The sequence below is a fragment of the Symphalangus syndactylus genome, chromosome 15 (assembly GCF_028878055.3).
Source record: "Symphalangus syndactylus isolate Jambi chromosome 15, NHGRI_mSymSyn1-v2.1_pri, whole genome shotgun sequence".
NCBI lineage: Eukaryota > Metazoa > Chordata > Mammalia > Primates > Hylobatidae > Symphalangus > Symphalangus syndactylus.
Window position 1 is genome coordinate 104,101,668 of NC_072437.2, and position 16,284 is coordinate 104,117,951.

The 16,284-nt window shown below is 36.3% G+C and overlaps 1 protein-coding gene across 2 annotated transcripts in view; it reads right to left on the reverse strand.

Annotated features, from left to right (window-relative positions):
• PROSER1 (proline and serine rich 1) overlaps positions 1 to 16,284 on the reverse strand; it is a 28,246-nt gene that overhangs the window by 10,065 nt on the left and 1,897 nt on the right. Inside the window, exons 2-9 of one of the 2 annotated variants that reach the window (XM_055244107.2) lie at positions 13,925 to 13,990; positions 11,361 to 11,429; positions 9,075 to 9,169; positions 8,014 to 8,107; positions 6,078 to 6,188; positions 4,283 to 4,366; positions 2,867 to 2,945; positions 2,142 to 2,228 (exon numbers count right to left, since the gene is read on the reverse strand). In XM_055244107.2, coding sequence (XP_055100082.2) covers positions 2,142 to 2,228; positions 2,867 to 2,945; positions 4,283 to 4,366; positions 6,078 to 6,188; positions 8,014 to 8,107; positions 9,075 to 9,169; positions 11,361 to 11,429; positions 13,925 to 13,990 — 685 coding nt within the window. The remainder of the gene's footprint in view (positions 1 to 2,141; positions 2,229 to 2,866; positions 2,946 to 4,282; positions 4,367 to 6,077; positions 6,189 to 8,013; positions 8,108 to 9,074; positions 9,170 to 11,360; positions 11,430 to 13,924; positions 13,991 to 16,284) is intronic. The other variant, XM_055244109.2, reaches the window with a different exon arrangement.

Sequence of the window (16,284 nt, forward strand, 5' to 3'; positions counted from 1 at the left end):
CTACAGTATCTTCTTGAAAGGAATAATATAAACCCTGGGGAAGAAAACACTACCAGCTTGACATGCTATAAAGATATATACACATAACTGAATGGTAAGACTTACTATCATAAAAATGTCAGTTCTTCTGAAATTACTATATAGCTCTCTCTCTCTCTGTACCCACACACACACACACACACACACACACACACACACACACACACCCCTATTGTTTTAAGTTGTAGAAAATGATCTTAAGGTTCAGATGCAAGATTTCTAACGATAATAAAAATAAAAAATATATAAGGGGGAGCCTGCCTTAAGAAACATTAGAACACACTACAAATCTGGCAGTAGAATTAGTATATAATAATAAATTAACTACAGTGGAATTTTAATAAAGAACCATCAAACTCATGAGTAAAACGAACAACAACTGATATAAATAAAAATTAATTTTTTGTTAAAAAACACAAACAAAAATGTGAGCTAAATTAGTTTACCAGACTGGCAAAGTTAAAAAACTGAAAATCTTCCATGTTGAAAGGGTGTGAAGAAACTGTAGCCTCATATACTGTTATGGACAGGTTTAAACTGGTATAGAGTTTTTGGAGAATAGTCTGACAACATATGGGAAACCATTTATTGTTCATATCCCGTGTTACCAAAAGACCCACTGAAAAAGGTTGGCCTGGCAAGTGTTGGGGTGTTTTAGTCCTTCTCACTGCTTTTTTATGAGCCCTTCCTCTCCATGGTAGGAGTCATTTACCCAAATGGTGGCATTCATTAAGTCAATGATACTTCTCCATTGCACATCAAAGTTTTAACACTCATGAGAGTTCTTTTTCCCATAACTAGCCTGTGTTTACATATGTGACCCAAGGCCACTCGAATGGAGTCTTTATGTCATTAGCAAGGTGAATGGGGAGACAATCACGCCAACTGGCCGTGGAACTTAGGCTACAGTGGGCTGAATTCCAGCTCCTGCCTACCTCCGCCAGGCACGCAGTGCCCAATTCACCCCTTCCCCAAGTAATTACTCTTCTAATCCGCATGTGATAAACTGCCTTTGTGCAGAGTATTCTTTGCTATCCCGCTGTCAACTCCATACATATTCATCCATCAATTTCAGTTGCTGACAGTTCCTTTGCTGAGTCAGAAAGTGCCTACTCTAGTGTCCAAAGATTCTTAATAAAAGTTTGGAGGCAGAAAGTCCCCCAGCTCTCTTCAATCTGGCACTTAATAAAGATCCTTGAAAAAAAAAGCTGATACTTTGATCTCTCTTGGGTTCTCTGTGCACAAATTCTAGCATTTCCCAAACTTGCTTAAAAAACCACCAGTAGGTCATTAAAAAAAATAAAAATACCAGGCACCCCCTATCACAATACACTGAATAGAATCTCTACAAGTGGGGAACTAAGGATATTTTTTTAAAAGTGCCCCAGGTAGTTCCAGGCTACAGAGAAACCACCTCATTGTTGCTCTGTCATTCCTCATATTTCATTATCAGTCTGTTTTCACCTGTTTCTTCCTCAACTTAATTCAATTAAATGGCAGCTTCATTATCGGGTCAACAACCTTTAACAGTATATTATGCAAGCAGCTCACATTTACTTTAGTGGGGCTGATTTGGATGCCTCTCCTATCAGTTTCCATAGCACCCTAACCCTATCACAGCACTGATCATTCCAACGTATCTCTTTGAATCTAAGATGCCATTTGCTATAAATCACATTCTAATTTCAGAGAAATTAAACTATAAAAAATGTGCAATTGAGAACCAATAATGTAGAATAAATTGAAATGGCCTTCTCTTTCCTCATCTGTATTTTTTCACTAGACTAAACCCTTTGCAAACATGACTCTGTGCACCTCTGTATCCACAGCACACAACACATGATAGGGTCACCTAATATTCATTAAACATGTTACTGAACAAATGCTATTAAAATGTTATCCTATATTACAAATAGACAAAGTGAAGTCCATCAAGACTATGAAAACCGTCCAGTATTACCAAGGATTCACTTCCAGATCCTTCAGACTCTTGAGCTTGTGTTCCCTCTGTTAGAATACGTCATGCCAAACAACTGTCCGTTCCAAGTGTACACTTGTGTATGAGTAAGTTACTTAAACACCCCCAAATAACATGACTTTACCTGTTCCTACAGGATTAGGAGTATATGGAGGTGGAGGTGGAGCTATGACATTCGCTAATGGTACCAGACCTGCATTGTTATAAGCACCTAAAATAAAAACACAATAGAAAAAAATATACGTTAGTACTGTTCTGTGACTAGTATTGTTCTGTGACTAGGAGTTCAAACTATATTAATGCAGCTATTCAATTTATTATAAAAACTCCTATTTAATAGAGTTGATTTTATATGGAGGTTCAGGTCTAGAGTTAAGTGAAAACTGACACCAAATGAAACAACCAGAGATTCCTATTTCCCACTGCATACTCATTGCAGGGAAAAGCTCAGTGAATGGCATGGCAGGCAGAACCCCCTATACTTACATTATTTGTCTTTTCTGCCCAACACATATACTTGACTTTCTAAAGTTAAACGCATGAATGATGCCTCTGAACTACCAACTACCAAAAAAGGAATTCAAGATGATTTGCCAAAGTGAAAACCCATAAATAATGAATGACTAAAAATAATCTAATTAATTTATCATAAAGAAAATATCCTAAATAAACTGTCTGCTGCAGTGCTGTAGGCCAGGACACTACTAGCTAACTATGGGCATAATTAAGCTCACAGTAGCATTTCATAAATGCTACAGATTTCCCAACCACATAGACCAGCACTTACTTTCAATTTAATAAACAAACAGCAAAAAAGAAAAACAAGTAAAAAATAAGGGAACTCCTTACTTGGTGCAATAGTTGCATGTGGTCGGCATGGAGGTATCGGATAAGGAACAGGTTTATGTGGATTATATGTTGAAGGAGGCTAAAAGATGGGGGAAAATACAGCAGTTAGAAGAAAATCAAGTAAGCTCTCTCCTGGCAACTTGCCTTTCAAAATATTTAGTCCTAATATGCTAAAAATGTCCCCGCCTATCAAATACTATCGGACTACATGGGACGACAAATGAGGGAAATTTCTTTGCTTTAATAAATGTGGCTGCTATTAAATTCCAAACGCAGATCTTGCCAAAGATGGCCATAGAGGTGGCCAAAGATTTTTAAAATCATCTCCAATAAGGGGTTAGATCTCATCGTAACCAGCAAACTCCTCCCAGGCCCAGCCTAAGTTAAACCAAGAATTCCTGTTTCCTCCTACATAACAAAGATAAGAAACCTCCTAGGTTTTACATTCTCAAATTACGCAAGAACTCCCAATGGCAACATCCTCCTAAACTGATAGGAATTCATCCTCTCATTCCCACCCTCTTTCCTCCTTTTGGAAGAAAAATGCACTGTTTGCGTTAGCATTTGGCATTCTGACACCTCCAGTAGAACAGACTGGAATCAGGAATTCAGTATGTTAGTTGTTCTTTTGAAATCCATAAATCCACCAATACTTATTTTACAGTTGATGGAGCTTATCTAAGTAACAAAAAGCATTCAAAGAACCGGTCTTTAGAAAACCGGAAGTACGTGAAGCTAAGCCAAATGCTGTACTTTTTACCTAGAGACAGAGCATGTGCATGCCTGTGAGGCAGGGGAAAGGATCCACTGGTGGAAAGGGAGCCAGATTCTTTCCAGCTCCCATAATTGTGGCCCTATCTGAAGTCTTGAACAAGAACCATGATCTGTTACTATGCTGCCATAAACAACTCCACTGGAGTTCTTGTCATGTGGACGGGCAGGTTTTGCAAGGCGGTTGTATGCGGGCCTCTAGTACTTCAACTCAAGATCCTTCAACCCATGGGGTTGTCTTCTCCTGTCCTGTTTACATTGCAATCATTATAATCACTATCTTGTAAACACTTTCAACCTCCTGACTTCACTGTGGTTTCACTAACACTAATTCAGCTAAACTACAAACTTAGTTGAAACAAACTCTCCACATTCCCTATCTCCAAATGAGCAGCTGAATGCGTCTCGAGAAAAAAACTGAAAGCAATTTGACTGATTCTACTTTAAAATAAAAAGCTTAATGCCAAAGGGGCTCTTACTACTGTTAAATATTTATGTTTCCCTCAACCATTCACTCTCTCACTCTCCTACAATTTCTAGAATACTTCAAACTTTGCAACACAAAAATAAAATTTATGGTTTGAGTAAAAAGGAAACTTTATGTAGGAAGGAGTTTGGGCTTGTTTCATCATTTTCTAAACATACTGGTTTGGATGGTCCAAGAATTCGTGCAGCTATTCCTTTGCCTTCATTAGTACATTCTTCACCATCTTTTTTCAAAGGAGTTCCCTATTAAAAAAAAAAAAAAGATAATTGAAACTTAAAAGAAAAAAACCCTCAAACCAGTAACAATAACCAACCTCACTGTATTACACTGAAGAAAAGGACTTGGTAAGCGTGTAAAGACTCGCATTCCCGTTTCCGTTCTGCACTGCCTGGCAGCATGACCCTGATAAGGTCCTCAGTCCTCCTATGCTATGGAACTCTCGTATCACATACAAAGGTACTCAGAAGTGAACATGAAAAATACAGAGAGGATGACAGGAAAAGATAAAGTATCCACAGGGACTGGTTCTAGGACCTCCCCCATAGATACCAAAATACATGGATACTCAAGTCTCTTATATAAAACGGCATAGTATTTGCATATAACCTGAACATATCCACCCATATACTTTAAATAATCTCTAGATTACTTATAATACCGAATACAATGTGGATGCTGTGTAAATAGCTGTTATGCTGCATTGTTTTACTGTATTATTGCTTTTTTTTGGAATACAGTACGTTCTAATTTTTCTTCTTCACAAAAAGGAGCCATCAGAAATGAACTTCCAATGCCACAGTATGTATAATACTCAAAGAATAAGAGTACCTGTTACAGTTGAAAGCAGGTAAGAAAAAATGGTGTTCTCTACGAAAATTAACTGTGATTATTTACATTGTCAAGGGGAAATGAGACCTTATTCAAGACTGCTAAAATTAACAGATCAGAATAAGCTGATAGATTACTGCAGTGTGTCATCACCCTAACAGTGTGTGTGGCTAAATGGTATATACTAGCGTGGAAGCCAACTCCCAAGATGTCCCCCAGTGATCCTCATCTCCTACCTGCCCTTGCACCATTCCCTCCCAGAATGAATGGGGTTGACCTGTGTAACACATGGGACATTGCAGAAAGGATGGCATCTGACTTCCAGGCAGCCTCCACTTGTCCTCTCTTGCCTGGATTACTTGCTCTGGTAGAAGCCAGCTGCCATGTCATGAGGACACTCAAAAAGTCTTTGTGGTGGACAACAAAGGACTCCTGCCAACCACCAACACTACCTTGCCAAGCATGTAAACGAGTCACCTTGAGGCCCTATTCTTGGGCTCCAATCAAACTTTCAGATGAATGTAACCTCATGAAAAGACCTGAACCAGAACTACCCAGCTAAGCATTCCAATATTCCTGACCCATAAAAACCATGTGAGGTAATAAATGTTTATTGCTTTAATCCACTAAGCTGTGGGGTTGTTACGCAGCTACAGGAATATAACATTCTTTGAGAAAGCTGTTTTACAAAGAGGTTCAAGGAACATTAGATGATATAAAAACAAGTTTCTTTTTTATAGTACTTCTCAGAGCCTTTATATGCAATGTGATTCCCCAGGAAGGAAACACTGTATGCAAAAGTTTCCCAAATACGCTTCACTGAATGAAACTGAGATTGTAAGAATACTGCGAATTTGAGAACTGTTCCTTTACTAAATGTAAATCAATGCTTCTAAAGTACTTTGAAAAATAAAATCATCCTCTCTTCTATTTGTCTTGTTCTATAGATTTTATATAAATACCCTTAATACTTTAATGAAGTTTAGACATGAACTTTCAATCAGTGGTGAGCCTATGAATTAAGTTACTGACATAAAATTCTTTTCCTTTAAATATCATTAACTTATTCTACACTTCATACTTAACCATGAGAAGTTTCATATACAGCTACAGAAGTATGCTTACTGGGAAAATTCCATTTATGCGGCTAGGTCTTCCTTTGGGATATGGATTTCCTGGGATCGTTCCACAAGAAGATATCATAGCATGAGGAGCTTTGCAGCCCCCCTTGAAAGCCTGTAATATAAGAAAGAAGAGGGGTAGGAAAAAAATTCTTAAAAGACAAGTATTCTGAACATTGGGAGCTCAGCTAAAAAAACATGAATTAAGGAACAGCACTACATTCAATCTGCTCACATATCATTCAGCACTTACAGTGGTGAATGTGACCAAAAGTAATAATATCACTTTATTTAAATGGAATAATTAAAATGGTAACATAATAATGTTGCAACTAACAGACTCATACAAAGAATGCCTTCATAATAGATTTTGTAAATTGTGTAAAAAAGTGTTTATTATCTAATCTGTCCCATTTCTTCAACTACCAAGAAATAACAGTTCAAATCTACAAATGCCAAGGTCATGTTACATTTGAGGAAAGGAGGACACAGAGATGAAAGAAACATGGTCCCTGCTCTTTACAACCCAGTGGAGGCCAACATAAACAAATAACACGACATTGGGTGGTCCAAAGAGCTACATACCGTTGAAAAACCAAGTTACAATGTTCAACATACTATTACATATTTATGAGAAATAGTGAGGGAAGGGATTTAGGTCTAAGCTGTTTATTACTGCATCCTCAGCTTCTTGTACCGAGTTGGTGCTCAATACATATTAATAAATGAAAAAGACACTGTATTAGGCGATATATATTCCAATGTATCTATATTATGTTATAGAAATATCCAGCTATATATATGTGTGTGTGTATATATATATTCACAAGTATGTACAATGTTATATATTTTATTATATATTGGTTTTATAAATCCCTTCACAACACATATATGTATATTAGCTATATAACCCAGCCCTTCTACTAAATACCCCAACCCTGAAATCATCTGAATTTTCGGCTAACATAAAGAATACTGGGGTGAATGCCCTTATATATAAATTTGTATATTTTAACATTTCCTTCAAATAAATTCCTAAAAGTAGAAATTTGGGGCCAAAAGTTATAAATACTTTAAAGGCTCTTCAAGCTTACCTTCTAGAAAAGTTGTACTAATTTACATTGACCAGAGGGCCTACTCTGCAGAACACTCAGGCCCAGAATATTTCTGAGAAGGAAAGTGACATGATCGCAACACTTCGTAAGAAAGAAAACTACAGCAGTAATATGCATGTTGCCTTAAAGGTTTTAGTCAAGAAAACTGATAAGAAGTTACTGAGGTAAATAAACATGGCTCAGATCTTAACTGTTCTACAACAATGTATGACTAAGGTGAATTTGCCTATCATCCCTGGGCTTAAAGGAGTTTGTGAGTATTAAATACAACTGAACTGCCAGGCTCATAATTAATTAATTAATTCAGCTTCCAGCCATCGCAATCCTACCTTAGAAATAACTACCTTAGATGACAAATCAAGTTTTCCAGGGTTGGACAAGTACTATTTCTCCCATTCTTAGAGATTTTTAACTAATAAACTGGAATTTTAACTAATAAACTGGCTTTAATATTCATCTCTTATGAATCTGATTTAAAATAAACTGGAAAACAAAGCAAATTTGAAAAGTTAAGTTCCTAAATACATAAAGTTTAAAGCAAAAACTTGAAGCCATGGCAAAGGTACCAAGGGACCAAGACATAAACATTTCCACGAGGCTCAAGCTGAGTGGCCAACTAACTTCTCATTCTCGAGCCATCTCTTCCCCCTTGAATGTCCCCATCAACCAGCTATTTCCACTCTGCAGACCGCAGGGATGTTCATTTTTAACCCATTGTACAACAGCATTCAAGTTATTCACCAAAGTTGGTAAGAAGAAAGGTGCTTTTTGTCAACATTCGGAAAAACCGGCATACCAAGGACACGACAATCTTCAGAAAACTACCTGCTCAAGTATTCTCTTGCACCGTTTCTTCTCAGACATATTTATCCTGAATAAATCTTCAATAGGACGAGAATTCTGTGCATCAATAATGTTCCTACCAAGAAAACACAATTTAGCTTTTTGTTTAAAAATCTGAACATGCATCGAGGTAAGCAACCTTTGTTTACCACACAAACATATCTGAGTAAGCTTTCTCCATGACATAGGGAGAAAAGTGTGACCATTTACTTTTAATAGCTCAATTTAAATAACATGTTTATATACAAATATAATAACAGGTTTATCTGACTACTGAAAAGTAAAACAGTAATACTGTAAATAAAAATCACTATTTTGAGATTTTTCAAAATATACTCTCTTCAGTGATAGGAGAGCTATGGCAATAGAACCAACTCGTGCCAAACGCATAAAAATCATTTTATGCTAAATGCACAAAGTTTTATCTTGTGCTTTATTTTAATTTTGTGCTTTTATGAACACCTATGAATATAAAAAGGACTTAAAAATGTATGTGTTACAAATAAATAACATACATTCTTCAATTACGCAAAGGAGTAGGTTCTTTCCATGTCTTTTCGAGCTTACATTCATTACGGTCATCTGTCAAATGCCGTAGTAGGTGCTTTCACAGACTTTCTGATATTTAAAGTTCATTACCCTATTAAGTGGGTATGAGTCTTATTTTTACAATTGAGGCAAATAAGGCTCAGAAAAAATAAGCACTTTGCCAAAAAAAAAAAAAAAAAAAAATTGTGTCAGTAAGTGAAAGAATCTCTAATTCTTAAATTCCTGTCTTTTCGGAGTAGGAAGGCAAAGCAAATAACTGAAATACAAAAAATCAAATTAAACAATCTTGTTAAGCCCCTTCATTTTATAAGTTATAATCATATATGTAATAAGTACACTAGATACTTATGCACATTTAGAAATAAGAACGTACCACTATGCTTTTGACTGTATTTTGTTAGACACGTTAACACACACTAATTAGACACTTAAAAGGCTTCTACATTTTTTCCCAATGACGTAAAAAAAAAAAAAAAAGAAACAGAAATACTTACGAGGCTAACAGTTCAAGAGCAACTAGTTTGTCTTTACTGAAAGTGAAACAGTTGAGTATATTGACCACTTCTGTTGGCTGGACAGCCACCATTTTCTGTTAATATAAAAAATAATTTTATTTTTAACATGTGAAATTGTCATGCCAGAAATTACCTTCTTCTGGAAGTACAGTTAAATGCTCTTAATATAAACATTTTAGATAAAATATATCACATTTTAGGTGAAAACCACTTATTCAAAAGACAGTTCTAACAATGAATTATGCTCTATCAACATAACCATTTCAGCTGAAGATCTAATGAAGATCTAAGTTCTCCTACAAGCTCCTTTTTTATCCATTTCTTGATGTGTTCAGTTACAGAATTAAAAAAATCAGAATTATTATTTTCCTCAGAAAGGTTATATAAAATGGTGATACTCACACACGGGAGATTAAATTGTTCAAAGGTTAGAAAAACAATTATTATACTCCTCAGTTAGGGGGCTAAGTATGCCACAGATCAGTGCTTCCATGATGTTAAACATATTACAAAAAAAGGTTACACTAGCCATATAAGGTAGGGAGAAGCTGGGTTAAACAGGTTTCTCTACTGCAGAACTTTAAGTCTTATTTTAATTTAATGTGCATTGTGATGCATCAAGATTGTGTGGAATGTTACATAATTATTTGACTAGAGTACCCTTATTTGTGAAGAACATCCAGAAGATTTGGCCAATTTGGAGATTTATGTTAACAGTGAAGGAAAATTAAAAGCAACATCAACATAAGAAGTAAGACTGATTAGAATCAATATTCAAGAGCTCCTAAAATTTGGAGCAGTGGTTTTCACATACTTTTATGTACTACCAGAAGAACTAATAAAACTATATGCCCTTTTGCATGGTTTTAAATTGATACCTAACGATTTTATCAGAAGTTTAATTACTCACAAAAGGTCGATTTTCTTAAATACATTTATATATCTCAAAGAACTTTGAAACTACTAATTTAGCTCATTTATGGAAATATTTATTATGTAACCTAACTGGCGAAATCAGTCTTCAGTGAGAAAACAATCAAATCAGACTGACATTGTTAGAAAAGGTCAGACTTAATTTAATTCAAATAAGTGTATTGAGTTGTCCCTGTGATACCCTTGTCACCTCTGAATTTTAAGTCTAAGGCAGGGAGACAGGCAAGCAGGCCTCAGAGCTTTGTCATGAGTTTGTTGTCCTGATAAAATAAAGCAAAGCCCTCATCAATATTCCCCCTACCTCAGCCTCCTGGGTAGTTAGGACTAAAGGAGCATACCACCACACCCAGCTACTTTAAATTTCGTATATTTTTCTAGAGACAGGGTCTCACTGTGTTGCCCAGGCTGGTCTACAACTGCTGGCCTCAAGCGATCCTCGTACCTCAGCCTCCCAAAGTGCTGGGATTACAGGCTTGGCCACCACTGCGAGCCCCTTATCAATATTTCTTATAGAGCCTCTCTCTTTGCTTTGCTCTCCCTCTCAAGAGCAAAGCACTGTCCTTTTGGAACCTGGAGAAACATTTTCACCCCCAGAGGACAGGCGCAATAATTCTTTCTTTTGTAAAGCAGTAAAAAAGCCAGTATTAAAGAAGAGGTCAGAAAGCAGCACTAACAGACCCAGATACTTTCTTAGGCTCATCAGTTTAGAAAGTCAAGGATCTATAAATTGATTCCACTGAAGATATCCAGGCCTGATATTGCTTCAAAAATCTTCCTACACAGCCAGATACTCCTGTGTGATCTAGATGCTCCTGTTGACCTAGGTTCTAGAGCTGTGCTATCCACATAGTAGCCACTAAGCACATGTACCTATTTGAACTAATTACAATTAAGTAAAATTAAATATAGTTCCTCAGAAGAGGCACATTCAAGTGGCTACCACAATGGACAGTGCTGATATAAAAATTTCCATCATCACTGAAAATTTATTTGGACAGTACTAACTCTTCTAAGACTAAATAGAAAGATGGTGAAGATGGATATTAAAAAAACAGAAGTGCAAAAAGCCATTAAGAATTCAAATCCTATATTTTGCTTGCTGGTGAAGTTTTCTTCTAACTTGCAAATCAAGACACTGTGGCATACAATTTAAATGTACAGTTTAGAAAATTTTAATTTTTTAACATAGCTATTTTGAATCAAAGTACAATATAACACGTAGAGTTCGCTTTTCTAATGCAAATAAATTACAACTGAAATAAATTATACACAACTGGGAGAATTAAAAATACTTAAACTCTACGTTCCAAAGGAAAAAAATAAGTTACTTACATGCTGTAATGCTTTCATTGCCTTCAACTGGGGCTCGGCCCAGGAAAAATATCTCAGCAAATCAACCACCTGAAAACAAAGAACTAACAGCTCTAATGACAGCACGTTTGCAAACATTTTTATAAGATTTCAGTACTTGAAATTATAATTCAACATGTGTAGCCCAGGCCCAGGTGATACAAGTGGCATTAAAGTCTAAAAACTGTGCTAACAGAATAGCGACGTGCGGTTATGTACATTTAAATCACTTAAAGTCAAGTAAAATGTAAAAATCAGTTCCTTAGTGACACAAGCTACATTTCAAGTGCTCCAGAGCTATGTGAGGCTGGTAACTACAATAATGCACAATGCAGATAGAGAACATTTCTACCATCACAAAAATTTCTACTAGACAGCACTGGTCTAGAAAGAAGAATATACAATATAGAAAAAAACAAAGTATCCTAATAGGAAAAGGATGGTTGAAAAGTACTAGACGGAGATCAAATGTCAGCTCAGGATTATAAAGATGGACTGTGAATGGAAAACCTTTCAACACGAGGGGCGAACAGCACTCACAAGGGCACGGTGGTATGTTTTAGTGCAGGTCCACTAACTTCAGTCCTAGTAGGTCCTTTAACTTGAATCTGGAGGGCATAAACTCAAATCATAAACCTAGTCCCTTAAAAATGTTAAGAATCAACATGAATTACTCCAGCAGCCCCTAAATGATACATCATTTGAGAGCTCAGAGTGTGCAGCTCAGATCAGCTCCCACCACCACCTAAGAACTTCAAACAAATGAGGGAAGCATTACGAGATAGCCAGTAAGTGGTGAGCACAGGGCATAAAGATCAGGACACTGAAGTCTCAGCATGATCACCACCACCCTGTTTCACTGCCTCCAAAGATGCTCCAAAGAGGGAAAAAAGTGATACAAGAAGACAGTTCCTGAAAGTATGCTAAGGTTTCAATTATTCTCTACAGCAAGTTCAATGGTGCAAACTGGAATGGTATGTAAAGAGAGTAAAAATAATTTTTACTCCTTATAAAGAGATACATATATATCAAATAAGTATTATGTATACTTTCCAGTTAATTTGATAAAAGTGTATGTCCTTAACTTTGATGGGAATAATGTTCTTAATATCTAATAAATGCTATATTTTACCAACCATAAAATTTTACAAGCCACCATATCTAAGATACAAAGAAAAATCTTTAATATAATAAGCTCATTTAAAAAGTGGCTTAATAAACTTTGTAATGACTTTAGCAAAGTGGAAGCATCATTAAGGGTGGTGCATCACATACGCACAAGAAAAAAATGCTATTAGCTGTAAGAAATTATAAGTCTTTTTAAAACATTTTTTTTTTTTTTTTTTTTTGAGACAGAGTTTTGCTCTGTCACCCAGGCTGGAGCGCAATGGCACGATCTTGGCTCACTGCAAGCTCCGCCTCCCGGGTTCAAGCAATTCTCCCACCTGAGCCTCCTGAGCAGCTGGGATTACAGGCACCCGCCATCATGCCCGGCTCATTTTTGTATTTTTGTAGAGATGGGGTTTCCCATGTTGGCCAGTCTGGTCCTGAACTCCTGACCTCATGTGATCCGCCTGCCTCGGCCTCCCAAAGTGCTGGGACTACAGGTGTGAGCCACCGTGCCCAGCCAAAACATTTAAATTTTTAAAAGAGCATAAAGTCACTTTGTAAAGCAATGAGAAAGCTGAAAAACTGACATAAAGGCAACAAATGCAAATCATAAAGTAGCTTTTAAGAATTTAGTGGGCAGAACTTCTATAGGCTTAAAGTCATTCAAGCTTTCAAGTTTTGAAGTTCTTGAGAAACCAATGAGAAGTTGGACCATTTACTAACTCAACTGGAGCATGTACTAACTCAATATATAGATTCATTTATTGTCCATCCTTTCCCCGAGCTGTTCTCCAGACATTTCTATTAATATTTATGCCTGACTTCTCTATCAAGAATTTTCCAACTATACCTCAGAAACATGCCCCCTTGTGTGTGTGACACACACACATATATTTTAATTAGCAAACTGCCCCTAAGGTGGAATGAAGTTTTCACTGAACTATCATGCTTAAAATGTTAGTATTCTGGCAGTTACAGAAACTACTTATTAAATAACGCTGTGCATTTTTCTTACTGTTGAAATTTTTATTAGTGGCTTCATATAAAAACACGTTTCATTATTTGTTCACATTTTTTTCTATATTACATGATGAATTTTGTAATTGTCTTACATGCAATTATAAAAATTTGGGTAAATTTACCATTACAAGTTTCTAAATCTTTGATATTGTGCCCAGAACCATAAACACTTTGAATTGCTTTAAGACCCTATATTTAAAATCATTTTAAAACATGAATTGGGGTGAAAATGGAGAGGTGCTTAGTCCCTGAATTATAAATTCTGTAAAGTTTTCTGCCAAAACTGAGAGCTTCTCGAGTTCTTGAATACATACAGCAAAAAGGTAAAAGCAATTCTGAATTTGGCCAGCAGACAGACATTAAACAGAACACTGGTATAAAAAGAAAGCTTTGTTTAAACAAATAATGAGGAATACCTGTTCACTAGAAAAGTATCCATGCACATATTCAATTGCTTTTAATTTGTATTCTGTCAAAACAGCCTAAAAAAAAACACACACACACACACAGTAAAACAGCATTAATATACATAAGCAGCACAGTAATATGCATCTATCAAAACTGCCTAAGCAACTCAACAGTGGCAGGTCTACTTCAGCCCTGTCATGCAGAGGAACTAAGGTCACTGTGGTGAGAGGCCCTTCCTTCCACCTTTCCAGGTTCCACACTGTGAGGGACACACTGAGCAAGCAGGAAGACCTGCTGGGCTTCCCTACCAACTTCTACAAAGAAAGGGAGTAAAATTGTAATAGATATGATTCAACATTAGTATACATAACATTCAGAATTCCTAAATATGTAATTAAAGAGTTTCAAAACATTCTAAATCCAATCAAATTGTCATTCTTAAGATTAAACATATCAGATGTTACTCATTCATCAATTATTGAATATCTATTATGTGCTAGGTGACACAGAAGCAAGAATAAGATAAGGTCTAGTTGAGGCTCTCAGTATTTCTATAGGGATATGAGAATGCAAGAAACCCTGAATTCAATGTCTGTGCCTGCCACTAACTGGCAGTGTAGACTTTGAGAGGCATTTTAATTCCCTTTGAGCATCCTCACTCATAGAGGGAACACCATTCACCAACCTCAAAGAATTACTATGAAAACTATAATAGTGGACATTAGATGTGATATATGATAGGTATTCGGTAAGTGGTGGTTCCTTTCCTTTATGGAATCTGTCAGTGAGTGAGAGAGAAGTTGGTGGCTTTGATGCCGCATTATCTAGAGCCCACTAAATCACATATGCTCCCCTTGCAGCTATTTGCTTAGAGATGGAAACAGCTATCTTAAGTCGGTAGCCACTAATCATTAAAAATGAACCAATCCCTTTGTACTACAAAATAATTGTAATATTCATATTTTTCACATATATCATTCTGCTAGGAGAAAGTATTATGACCAGTCAACTGAAATATCCTGGGTGCTCAGTAGAGTTCAATATTCACTGAAAAGGGAGAAAATGGCATTCTAAATAATGTACTCCTAAGAGTTTTATTATCAATATAATAATCGGACACAGTCAAATACAAGTTTCTGAACAAAGTCTTGGATTGTACTGATGCCAAGTCATATCTCAATTCTTCCATCAATGCCTGAGAGGCACAGCTGTAACCCCAGGCGGGACAGCATGGTGCTCCGCAAGCATAGTTTGAATACTGCCCCCCGCCCCCAACTTACCACCTGGGGAGTCTTGAGCTGACCAGTTAACCCCAGAGAGTAGGCCGCCAGCTGTAAGAAAGTAGTGCCTACACCTCGTGGGTTGTAAGGAGAATCAAAACAAATAATGACTGCAGAAAGTGCTTAAAAACAGGCTTGCAAAATAAGTGCTCACTAATAAATATCTATCATTCCCTCCTTTTTGAATAATCAGTTAAGCATTGCTTTTTCCCCCTTTCTACTCCCTTTCCCAGTTCTTCTGCTAGTGGCTTCTTATATGCCTGTTTTAAATGACAGTAGTGACAATCGGTATTATCTATCATATAAACTCACTGTGATACTCAAGAGATGACCTGGTTTAAACTGACTTACATTTACAAAGAACAATTTTTAAGAAAATCAACAGTAATGCTCATATTTAGATATGTCAATATTTTATTCCATTTTAATAGACTATGACAATGTTGATGTATCTAACCACTCGGCAAAGCCAGCAGAAGATATATTTTAACTGTTGACCAGAAATATTGACTTAAGTTGCCATCTCATGTGAACAAGACTTTCATATCTGGAAAATTTCCTATTCCCCTCTTTAGAATTTACTGTGACGTTTTTACGACACTAAGAAGAGAATATGCACACTGAGACCCTGTATCTTCCAAAAGTAAAAATCTGCTGTCTACTTGGACTCACCAATTATTTTCTCATGAAAAGTAATTAAAAATCAGCACACGAACAAATTGTGACAAATTTCTAGGCATATAATTAGCAAACCAATATTTTATTTCAAAAATTAATTGGACACTTGGGTTTGCAAAAGCAGAATTTGTTCAAAGAATGTTCGGTATTATCAAAGATGAAAACTTAAAGACTTAAAGACGTCAATTTGAAAAAAGAAAAAAGCTGTATAAAAACAAAGTAAAACAGCAAGACCAGAGACAATTTTAATAATAGTTTTGTAAACCGAAATAAGCACCAGAGCACATGGCAACAATTTCTTCCGTTTCAGTCAAGGGTGGTAAAGGTATGCAGCTGACGAAAGAGTAATTGCCCGGAAGGCCGAAGGAAAGCACCGTGTGTGGATGTAACAATGGTACATCAAGTCCTTA